A 12,308-nucleotide genomic window follows, 5' to 3' on the forward strand; every position below is an offset into this window, starting at 1 on the left:
TACTGAGATGCATTTCTTATTGAGGAAGTGTAAATTAAAACCACAATGAAATAACTCTAGACACATCATAATGTCTAAGGTAAGACTAACAATCCTGGTAGGATTAGCTCAGTTGATTAGAGCATCGTCCCAATATGCCAAGGTTGAGGGTGTGATCCCCAGTCAGGGCACATACAAGAATCAACCAATGAACATAGAAATAAGTGGAACAATAAACTGATGTTTCTCTCTCTCTTTAAAAAATCAATAAATAAAAATTTTTAAAAATAAAATAAGACTATCAATACCTGGTACTGGTAAGGATGTAGTACAAACAGAACATTCATACATTGCTAGTATGAGTGTAATCGGTGATACCACTTTGGAAAACTATTTAGCAACTTATTTTGAAATGCATCATAAACCAGGATACATTGATAGAGGGATGGACATGTGTTAAAACAAATACGGCAAAATGTTAACTGCAGAATATAAGTGGTGGGAGTATGGCTGTCGACTTTTCTGTATTTTTGAAAATTTCTGTAATAAAATGTTGTGGGAAAAACTAAATATATATCTACTCCATTACAAAGCAATTCCATTCCTGGATATATACTAAAAGTAAACAGGTGCTGCCCTGGCCGGTGTGGCTCAGCGGTTGGAGCGTCGGCCTGCAGACCAGAAAGTCCCGAGTTTGATACCAAAAACAAAACAAAAAAATAATAAAAGTAAACAGGTGCTTATATATATTATGTACATAAAAGGAATGTTCACAGCAGATTTAGACAGCCAAAAACTAACACAATCCAAGCATACATTAACAGAATTAACCTAAAAATACATTTATATAATACTGTACAGCAATAAAAATAATATGAACTACTCTCACATACATATAAGAACACAAATGAATTTCACAATGCTGAACAAATTATTCTATTTAACTTCAAAACTAGGCAAAACAAAATTATGGTTATAAGAGGTCAAAATAGCAGTTACCTTTGCAGAAGAGGTATTGACTGTTGGATCGGGTATGAGGGAGTCTTTTGGGGGATGGGGTGGAAATAGGCTCATACCTTGATAGTGATTATAATATGTAAAAGTTCACAAGATTATATAGTTAAGATACTGTTAAAGATATACCGCTTATTGTATATAAACAATAAAAAGGTTTACACACACATATACAGGGATGGGCAAAAGTCAGTTTACACTTGTGAGTATGCAAAACACAGTTTATCCTTGTATGACTATTTATTTTTGTAGTATTTATTTGTACTATAACTGTAAATTGACCTTGCCCACCCCTATATATTACACTCTAACTGTATAAGATTATACAACTCTCTAAATTCATGCTCACCACCTACTCATTATTCTTTTGGCTTCAAACTACCTCACTCATAGTTTAATAAGAGCAGCTCTTTTGCTTTTACTCATTTTTAATCCTCACCTGAGGACATTTTTTGCATTTATCTTCAGATAGAGCGGGAGGGAGAGAGGGAGGAAGAGAGAGAGAGAAACACACATCGACTGGTTGCCACCCACAGAACCCCAATGGGGCTGGAGACAAACTGAAACCAAGGTACATGCCTTTAGCAGAAACTGAACCCAGGACTCTCTGATCCACAGGCCAATGCTCTAACCGCTGAGCCAAACAGGCCAGGGCGCTTTTACTCATTTTTAACATAGGACTTCTTTTAAAGTCTTCAGAACCTACAAAGTAAATTTGTGATTCACTGCCTTATCACAAATTGATCCTCCAACTTCAAAGTCTACATCAAACAATGTAATACTCGATCATACACTATTTCACAGTGAACTAATAAATGCTTCATGTATATACATTAATCTTGTCCCCTTAACTAAAATGGTAGCTCTTCAGGGGTAAAGGACTCATTTCTCCTTTCCCCTTGGTGGCTAACACATACTTGCTGACAGACAGAAAACAGGTATCAAGCATCCTGCTTTTTATGCTTAAAGCCTTGCAATTCAATTTATAGTAAATTGCTTCTTCTTCCCACCACAAATATAAGAATTAAATGGTTATACAAAACTATATGTAACTTTAACTAGTTGGGTCAGTTATAAAAGTATCTCTTCTTAAAGCCATTCAGCTTCTTAAGAAATTTAAAAAATTTTATAAATTTATAAACAAGTATATCTGGAGGATTGTTTTCTTTCCCACACTTTCAGATCCCTTAGTTACCTTACTGTATGCTCACTACATTAAGTAACAAGATAATTACTCAACTGGCCTCTGGGATTACCCTTCAGGTTGGCTATTTAATTAAAAGATAGGTATATGTGCATTCATGTTAAACTAAGCTCAAAGTTTTTTTTTTAAATCCTCACTTGAGGATATGTTGTTGTTTTTTTAAATTTATTTTAGAGAGGAAGAGAAAGACAGAAACAATGACGTGAGAGAGAAACATTAGTTGGTTGCCACCCATACACGTCCCAACTGGGGATCAAACCCACAACAACTAGGTATGTGCCCTGACTGGGTTCAATTCCGGTCAAGGGCACATACCTCAGTTGTGGTTCATCCCGGGCCCTAGTCGATGTGGCTCTATCACATCAATGTTTCTCTCTGTCTCTCTCACCTTCCCTCCCTCCCACTATATCTGATAATAAGTGGAAAAATATCCTCAGTGAAGGGGAAAAAAAAGTTATTGGTAAGGCATCAACTTCTGGAAATTTGTTCTAGCCTATTTAATAACCTAGTTGAATAAATGATAGAAATACATCATCCCTATCTCTTTGCTTGAAAGAAGGTAATATACAGAAAATAACTATATTCAAAAATGGCTTGAGACAAGATGACAAAGAAATGTAACATTTAATTCCAGTTGTATTTAGAATCATCCTTTCACTCCCCTCCTCATTTCCTGATTTTAACTCGGCTGAGGCTTAATAAAGACAGAAGGTAGAAAGAAGGGGTGCAAGTTGAATAAAAAAAAGTCAAGGAGAACCTATAGTAGCCATCCATGACAATTTTTGTTTAGAAGAAACCAAATAAAATTAAGACCTTGAAAAAATAAGAATCCGATTCTAAAGTACTATATTAAGATTTTAAAAGATCTAAATTTTACAATAAATATAAGTACTTTCTAGAAAGCATTAACTAAAAATATTTTAAGAAAGTCAAAGTTTTCAGATCCTATGTACCAAGTAACTTATTACCCCAACTTCTCAAGTTACCCTATAATTAGCTCTAGAATTAAAGTGACACACAGACTGCCCTACTCTTAAAGGTGCATACATGCTTAACGGCAAAGAATCAGCCTTACTTATAGGACATTCAGAGTGGGAGATCAGGCATAAGCGAACAAAACCCTTGCAACAAAGATCATAAGTAAATAAGCAAACAAATAATCTTTGCTTATTTATTTAAAAAAGACCAAGGAAAGCTAAACGACATAGAACACAAACCAAATTCAAATGAAAAAGATGCAGAGATTAACTTTCCCAAAGTTCATGCACTTTATAAATTAGAATTGACAGGACAAAACTGAATAGTCAGATAAAAATAGTGAATGTGGGAGAAGAAAATAGCATAACCCTTTAAAGTACAAAGGCCAAACACTAAAGTACATGATTCTGGGAACAATTTATACAGAAGCAAACAACCACCCTAGCCGGGTAGGTTAGTTGGATCATCACCCCCACATGCCAAGGTTGCAGGTTCAACCCCAGTCAGGGCCCATAAAAGCAGCAACCAACGAATGCAACAACAAAATTGATGTGTGTGTGTGCGTGTGTGTGTCTCCCCGCAGCGCCCCATTCTAAAATCAATGAATAAAAATTTTTTGTTTGTTAATCCTCGTCCAAGGATATTTTTCTTTCCACTGATTTTTTTTTTTTTTTTTTTTTTTAAGAGAGAATGGATGGGAGAGAGAGAGGGAAACATTGATGTGAGAGAGACACTTTGATTGATTGCCTCCCACATGACCTTGACCAGGGCCAGGTTATCATACCTGCAACCCAGGTATGTGCCCTGGACTGGAATCCAGCCTATGACCCTTTGGTCCACAGGTCAACGCTCTAACCGTTAAGCCAAACCAGCTAGGGCAATAAAAATTTTTTTAAAAAAGAAGCAAACTTCAAAACTCTTACAGAAAATGAAATAACTGATTTTCACATTTACTCAAGTATTTGAGTGCCTACTATGTGAAAAGAATAGTTCTAGCAATGCAAAGATGAATCATGAGACTTGGATTCTAGTAGAGGGTATGTGACATTATTATAAATACTAATTAAAATCAAATAGAAAGGATAAAGTGTCCTAAAAATGGTAAACAAACTTCTAAAGGAGTTCAGATTAAGAAATTGTTCATGTTGGGGGGAGATCAGAAAAGGATCCAGGCTATAGAATTTACATTGGAAATTAAGGGAAAGCATTCCTGGCAATTGGAATAGAATGAGCAAAGGCAGAGGATGGAAAGGAGAAGGTGTATATTAGATTATAGCAAACTGTTAAAAAAAAACTAGAAAAATAGCCCAGCCGGTGTGGCTTAGTGGATTCAGTGTCATCTCATGGATTTAGGGCACATGCCCAGGTTGCGGGCTCAATCCCCAATAGGAGGCATGCAGGAGGCAGCTGATCGATGTTTCCCTCTCACATCTGTGTTTCTATCTCTCTTTAAAAAAATCAATAAAAACCTATTTTTTTTTAAAAAAAAAGCTGGAAAAATAAATGAGGAGCCAGATTATGACTCTGACAGAGAATTAAGACAGAGCTAGACCTTCAATGATAAGTCATGAAGAATCATTAAGGATTAAGATGCAAGGGATATGATCTGGATAGAATTTGTCTAGCAGTAAGGAATGAAGTGAATGGGGAGGAGAGGAGATGTCAATTAGATTACTGTGAGAGGTAAAGAGGACCTCAATTATGGTGGTGACAATAAGAGGGAGATGGCATAGTTCTAAGTTAGTCACTGGGTGTCCACAATGTGTAAGGTACCATTCTACTCCACCAAGAAATTCTAAAATCTTACATCATTCTGATTTTTAAGGAAAACTAATCTGGAAAGATAATAACTGTTAAAGTACCAGAGCTAACTTATAAGGTAATATATGATTTCCAGATAAATAATACAAACAAAATCAGGAGTGAGAAGGGACAAAATGGTCAGGGAAAGCTTTTTTATTTTATTACTTATTTATTTAAATTTTTTCTTCTTTATTGATTTTGAGAGAGAGAGGGAGAGAGAGATAGAAACACTGATGAGAGAGAACATCGAATGGCTGCCTCCTGCATGCTCCCCCACTGGGGATTTGGTCCACAACCTGGGCATATGCACCGACCGGGAATTGAACTGGCAACTCTTGGTGTATGGGTTGACGCTCAACCACTGAGCCACACTGGCTGGGCAAGGGAAGGCTTTTTAAAATAGGTTGGAGTTGGCCCTGGCCGATTTAGCTCAGTGATTAGAGCATCGGCCCGCAGACCAGAGTCCCGGCTTTGATTCTGGCCAAGAGCACATACCTCAGTTGCAGTCCCTGGCCCCGGTTGGGGTTGTGCAGGTGGCAACCAATCGATGTTTCTCTCTCACATCGATGTTTCTCTCTTTCTCTCTTCCTTCCTCTGTCCCTCCTGCTCCATCTGAAGATAAATGTAAAAATATCCTAGGGTGAGGATAAAAACAAAAAAAAGGTTGGAGTTGATCTGCACCTCAGTGAACAAGGGTAAAATTTTATACATAGGACACTTTTAAAAGTTAAATAATTTTTTCAGTAAGACCAATATAGCCCTGGCCAGTTTGACTCAGCAATTAGAACGCAGACCCATGGATTGAAGGGTTGAGGGTTTTAGTCCCAGTCAAAGGCACACACCTGGGTTGCAGATTCCATCCCCAGCCCCAGCCCTGGTTGGGCGTCATTCAGGAGGCAATCAATCAATGTCTCTCTCTCAAATTGATGTTTCTTTCTCTGTCTCTCTCCCTCTCTCCACCCCACCTCCTTTCCACTTTATCTAAAAATAGATGGAAAAATATCCTTTTGGTGAAGATTAACAAAAAACAAACAAACAAAAAGATATCTGAACTACATTTTGAGGTAATTTCCACCAAAATGGTAAACAAAATGCTAAAACATAAAAACAGCTTCAATTAATTGAATTTAACATCATGAAGGTATCAGAAAAAACAAGATATTAATAGCATATTAGTGCTTAAATAACCATTTTATTGTATTATAGTATAGACTATTCAAAGAGGGGGTTACTTTTAATGAGTTCTATAGGAGACATCAAGCCTTTTTTTTTAAAGTATCTCGAAGAAAGCTTTATTCAGTCATAATCTGAAATATCTAAAATGTTATGTTTTGTTATTTGTGAAGGATGCTCCTCAAAACACAACATAATCTAATAAACTCTCCTCATATTTTACATTAACAACCAGAATTTGAATTCAGATCTATCAGACTCCAAAACCAGAGCTACACCTGCATTCACTGCTGTATTAACAATATCTAATTTTCTGATTTTAAAACCTCAAATGTATTAATCACAAAGTATAAGATGGGGGGGAGGAGATTAGTAAATCTCAAATTATTTAACTATTACAAAACCAAGAGAAACCAGTATTTATATATATTCAGAAAGAAATACTGTTGAGTGGCTTCTGTTGTTCGATGTATATTAAGCTCTTTTAATAGAATGCCACTCTTGAATTAGCATGACACACAGGTCTTAGATAACAGTGGTATCTCAACCTGTTCACATATGGGCACTGGGCTACCTACCAGGCCCTTTCCTCTTAAGGACCTTCATTCTCTACTCTTTCATGACTTATCCTCCCTCTCACAACCCTTCTAAGACTGTCCTTGATAGGAAGATTTCCTCTGTATTCTTTCTAAACACTCCAGAAAGAGAGAATAAAGGGTATGCCAAACTTCTTTGTTTTTACCTTCTAATTCAAGAAAAGCTCTAACCTCTTCCTTCCCATTTCTTTAAGAACAAGCATTCAAGTACTTTCTCATAAAATAAAGTTCGTTATAGAATATATACAGGGTGAAAAAAAATCTAAATTATCAATAATTATTTTATTTTTTTAAATGTGTATTTAAAAAAAAATTTTTTTCTTTATTGATTTTAGAGAAAGAGGAAGGGACAGGGAGAGATGGAAACATTGATGAGAGAGAACATCAACTGGCCGCCTCCTGCATGCCCCCCATTGGGGATTTGGCCCACAATGTAGGCCTGTGCCCTGACCGGGAATCAAACCGATGACCTCTTGGTGCATGGGTTGATGCTCATCCACTGAGCCACACTGGCTGGGTCAATAATTATTTTATTTTATTTTTTTTTTTTATTTTTTTTTTTTTATCCTCACCCGAGGATATTTTTCCATTTTTTGCACAGATAGAATGGGAGGGAGAGAGAGGAAGGGAGAGAGTGAGAAACATCGACGTGAAGGGACACATCGAGTGGCTGCCACCCGCACGACCAACCAGGGCCGGGGACAAACTGCAACCAAAGTACGTGCCCTTAGCGGGAACCGAACCCGGGTCTCTCTGGACCACAGGCCGACGCTCTAACCGCTGAGCCAAACTGGCCAGGGCGTATTTTAAACCGACTCCTAAATTTAATATTATTGAGGTTTGATTTTTAGAATTGAATCCTTAAAAATGAACCACAATAAAGAAAAAAGGGCACTAGGAATGTACATGCAAATGCACCTGCCTCAAAATATATTAATTCATTTAGAAGAAATCCATTCATTCAACCATAAACTGAGTGCCTAATATGAATCAGGCATTGTTCTAGGTACTTGTAAAACAATTTTTTTAAAAATCCCCTTTTCTCAGGGAGCTTACCACTTAGTGGGAGGAGACAGATAATAAGCATAATAAGTAAAGACTGCGTGTTAGAAAGTGATAAAAGTTAAAGGGGAAAAAAACAGAACAGACTAAGGAAGAATTCCAGGATGTTGTGGCAGGTTGCAATTTTTAAAAGGGTGGTCAGAGAGGGCTTAAGAAGGTGTCATTTGAGTCAAGACTTGAAGATAGTGAGGGAGTCAGCCACAGTGATACCTGGGGAAAGAGCATTCCAGGCACAGAAACCAGAGCAAAGGTCCTGGAGTATCCTAGAAACAAGGAAGCCAGAAAGGCTACAGGGAAGGGGGGGGGGGGGGGGGGATGTATAAGAGGTATGCGGGGCAGAGGGAATAGATCATATAAGGTTTATGGGACACTGTAAGGAATTTGGCTTTTACACTGAATGAAATGGGGATCCACAGAAGGCTGAGCAGAGTGCCATGATCTGTTCTATCGGAATCACTCTGGCTGCTAAATCAAGAACAGACTTATTGGGCCCTGGCCAGTGTGGTTCAGTTGGTTGGGTGTCAGACCATGCACCAAAGGGTTGCTGGTTCAATTCCAGTCAGGGCACATGCCTGGGTTTCAGGCTCAATCCCCAGCAGCAGGTGTGCAGGAGGCAGCAGATTGATGTTTCCCTCTCACATCAATGTCTCTCTTTCTCTCCCCCCTTCTCTCTCTAAAAAAAAAAATCTTAAAAGAACAAACTTATTAGGGAGGCAAGAGAGGGCAGTTAGAAGGCTACTAAAGAAACCCAGGAGAGAAATATATACTTCCTATAAACTTTGACTAATGGTGCAGTACTTATTTATTTTTGGTACGTGCCCTTATCGGGAACTGAACCCGGGACTCTCTGGTCCACAGGCCGACGCTCCAACTGCTGAGCCAAACCAGGCAGGGCGCAGTACTTATTTTTAAGCAAAATAAAAAAATCTGTCAGATTCTGCTAATAGAAAATAACCAGAATTCATAAAAAAAAGTCTACTGTATAGAACTTTTGGCATATATTTACATTGTGCAACACAAACACAAAAATCTCTTTTCACTACAGAAAAATACCAGTGTGTTCCTTTATAATCAGTTACTTTCTTTATGAAAAAACATGTTTAATCCTATTATAGCTGAGGCTATCCTTTAAAGTAATTAGGCAATATTCCTATAACTCTGCTAATTATATACTACTTAAGGAGGGGGGGAGTTACTTCTGTCCACTGAAAATAGAAATCATTTTCCTTAGATTGGTATTTCTCAGGTCATCTAAATAAGCCATTTCTAAAATCTTATTTCCTTCATGGGGGGCAATTTTTTTCCTACTAAGGTTTCTCTTTTTTATGCTCCCATTTTAAAAAGATTATTTTCTTTCAATTGATACCAACCAAATTTGCATATCTGGGTCATTCATTTCAGGAAAGGAACACCACAAAAAACTCCCACTGTCATAAATAACATGTTTCAAAGAATGCTCCTCCATGATACCAAAAAAAAACACACCTCTCATTATCATCCAGTCTTCCTGAAAAAGACAAATACAATTCTCAACACTATGTAATGATAAGGATAAGACAAAAAGGGCAATTAAGTCAAAGATACTCAATTTGCCTGGAAAGAGGCTAGGGAACATGAAAGATTTTGAAATAATTCATACCTCTACAAAAGTTTGTTCATGAAACAGAAATAAGCACATATACAGTCTTACAGTATTTTGAGGGAAATGAAAAGTGAAATATAAACAATTTGCTTGCTTTAAAGATTCAAAAAGACATCCAGATTTAGCTTGGGTTTTTAAAGATACTTTCCGGTGACAATTCTTTGGAAGAAATGGGTGTGTAAGCTTACAAAACATAGTTCTGCATTCAAATTCATTAATTCATTCAACATTTAAGTGCTTTTCTGTGCCTGAAATTGAACAAAGCATTGAGTACATATATTCTGTTCTCAAGGCTTATAGTCTTCATTTACCCCACAATTACCGAGTATCTACTATGAGCCAGATGCTGGGGATACAACAGAAAACAGGAGACAGTGTCCCTACCTGTATGCAGTTTACAATGTGGGAAGAGGAAAATGCCTCAAGGATGAGACATACATCTAACTAAACAAGGACATTAACACTCAAGTGTTCTATGTGCTGTTTATGGGAGGGTTGAGGGTTCAGGGGAACACAAACAGGGAGTGATAGATTCAGGGCAGGAGGGAAGGGAATGTAGGGACTCCAGATATGAGGTGACAGGACAGCTGAGTCCTCAAAGAGGATTAGATGTTCACCTGGTCGACCTTGGGGGAAGGGCTCCAAGAAGAGGGAGCAACTAGAGGAAAGGCAGAGAGGTATGAACAGGCTGGTGTATGTGATAAGCCTGGAATACAGAATGTGAGATAAGTCATGGAGGTTTCTGTATGCTACAATTAAGACTGGACTTTATTGGTATTTATGAAAAGCCCCTGAAGGGTTTTATTCAGAAAACCAGCTTGTGTAATCAGGTTTTTCTGGTGTCATGAGACACTCGTTTACAAAGGAATGAGAAAAGAATAACACTAAATAATGATGTCACCATGAAATAACAAAGGAGACTGCCCAATTAGAAAACTAAACCCCCTCAGGAAAAAAATTAAGCTAATGTGCAAGTACTTCTGGATAAAAAGTTTTTAGCCAACATCACTTGAATCTGAAGTAGAGAAAAGGTTTGCATATATTATGAATTATAACATCTACATACCTACCCTGAGTTTTCTCAAGAGAGCTTAGCTTTTTATTAATTGTGTAAATACATCTGGGGATGCTGATTGCTGTACAAAAAGCAATGAAACTATTTAGGAGAAAGTCTTTGATACAAAGGGAGAACCACGAGTAACAGAAGGTATTTCTCAAGTCAGGTTTAAAGGTTTCCAAAGTTCAAGATCATCAAGTTTTATTAAGTCACAGCATTTAAAAGATGTGTCATGGGGTGGAGTAAAGAAGGGTTTAAAAATGAATATATACATATGCAAACAAGTAATTCTTACACACACACACACACACAAACAAGTAACTCTTGATACGGTGGAACTAAAATCACCACTTGAAGATCTTTTCCCAAGTAGGAGAAATGAACACCTACCAGAACCAGTTAACACAAACAAGGAAGGAGAGCAGGGAGGGAGAGGACAGGATGATCACAAATAAAAACGTAAATGGGGTGGGGGGCAACCACCCATCCCAGAACCCAGTTAGCGGTGCGATGAGGAATCTTCTCGATTCAGGCATAAAGGCAGGAGACTGTCACTCCCAACTCCACAAGCAAAACACCAGCAGCTGGCCACGGGGATATGATCACGTACTCGGATCCCACAACTCAAGGACGGAGTACCATCCCCACGCCGTGCTTGAGAAGAGGTGAAGATCCCGCATTTCTGGGAGTGGGGAGCAATCACCCTCAGATCCAGCCCTAAGCAGGTCAACGCCCCCCAGGCCAGGCCTTGCCGAGGCCAGGGAGTAGTGACAGCCTCGAAGCCCCCTTAATTTCGGCCGAAGCTGCTTCTACTCCTCGCACCCCTTCTTCCCCAATACACACCCTCCCCTACCTGATATGGCGGCGGAGGCTCCTGATCCGGCTCCGTCCCCTCGCCAAAACTAGCCCGGTCGGACTGAGACTCGTGGAGCAGGGAGATGTCATCCGAAGTGGGGGATTTGAGGCAGTTCCCCATCTTCCGGGGCTAGGGTGTGTGATCTGGGAGTGGGGGAGGGGTGGGAAGAAAGCAGTGGCGGGGTCCTCCGTGAGCTCCCCGGTCAGCCTCGGTCTGAGAGGTGGGGTCGGGCGGCAGGCCGGGGCTCAGGCGGTGGCGGCTCCCCCGCCCCCCGGCGCCGCCGAAGGGCCGCTCATGCCAGCCCCCGGGGGCGGGGGCTCAAGGCTGGGCCGCGGGCTCCGGCGGGGTCGCGACAGTAGCCCCCAGCGAGGCGGTGTTGGGGGGGGCGGGCGGGGAGACGAAACACTTCCCCACCCCGCCCCCCCGCGGGGCGGCGGCGGCCACGGAGCTGCTGGGCCTAATCCAGGTCAGGAGGGGGGGGGCGCGACCGTCGCGACTGCCTCAGCTGCTGCCTCAGCTGCTGCTGCTCCTGCAGACGCCGGAGCCGCGGCCGCGGGCCTCATCCTACTCCGCCTCAAAGCGGCGGCGGCGGCCAAAACGAGGCCAGCTGCGGCCCTGCGTCATGCCGCCGTGCGTGCTCTGGTCCCGCCCCCGGCGCCGGGAGGCGTGGGCAGCTCCGGCTGCACCTCCCTTCCCCCCTCCCCGGCCCAACTTCCCTCCGCTGGTCCTGGGCTGCGTCTGTTTCTGCTTACTCTTTGCCGGTTTGGTAACTGGCTCTGAAACGTTTGAAGTCTTCCGTGCCTCTTCACAGCCACTTCTCCCCGCTTGTCTCAGCTCTTACTTGTGCACTGTTCTGACGGTCTTCTCACCACCTTCTGCCAAGTGATCTATTTATAAACCCATATCTGAATCTATCACTTCCATGATTAAAATGTTAAATGGCT

At 40.4% G+C, this 12,308-nt stretch overlaps 1 protein-coding gene across 1 annotated transcript in view; it reads right to left on the reverse strand.

The window, feature by feature from the left end:
- Positions 1-11,981, reverse strand: part of RNF11 (ring finger protein 11) — a 46,821-nt gene extending 34,840 nt beyond the window's left edge. Inside the window, exon 1 of the mRNA XM_036255640.1 lies at positions 11,362-11,981. Coding sequence (XP_036111533.1) covers positions 11,362-11,484 — 123 coding nt within the window. The 5' untranslated portion in view covers positions 11,485-11,981. The remainder of the gene's footprint in view (positions 1-11,361) is intronic.
- Positions 11,982-12,308: the final 327 nt, after the last annotated feature.

The sequence above is a fragment of the Molossus molossus genome, unplaced genomic scaffold, assembly GCF_014108415.1.
Source record: "Molossus molossus isolate mMolMol1 unplaced genomic scaffold, mMolMol1.p scaffold_m16_p_12, whole genome shotgun sequence".
Lineage (NCBI taxonomy): Eukaryota > Metazoa > Chordata > Mammalia > Chiroptera > Molossidae > Molossus > Molossus molossus.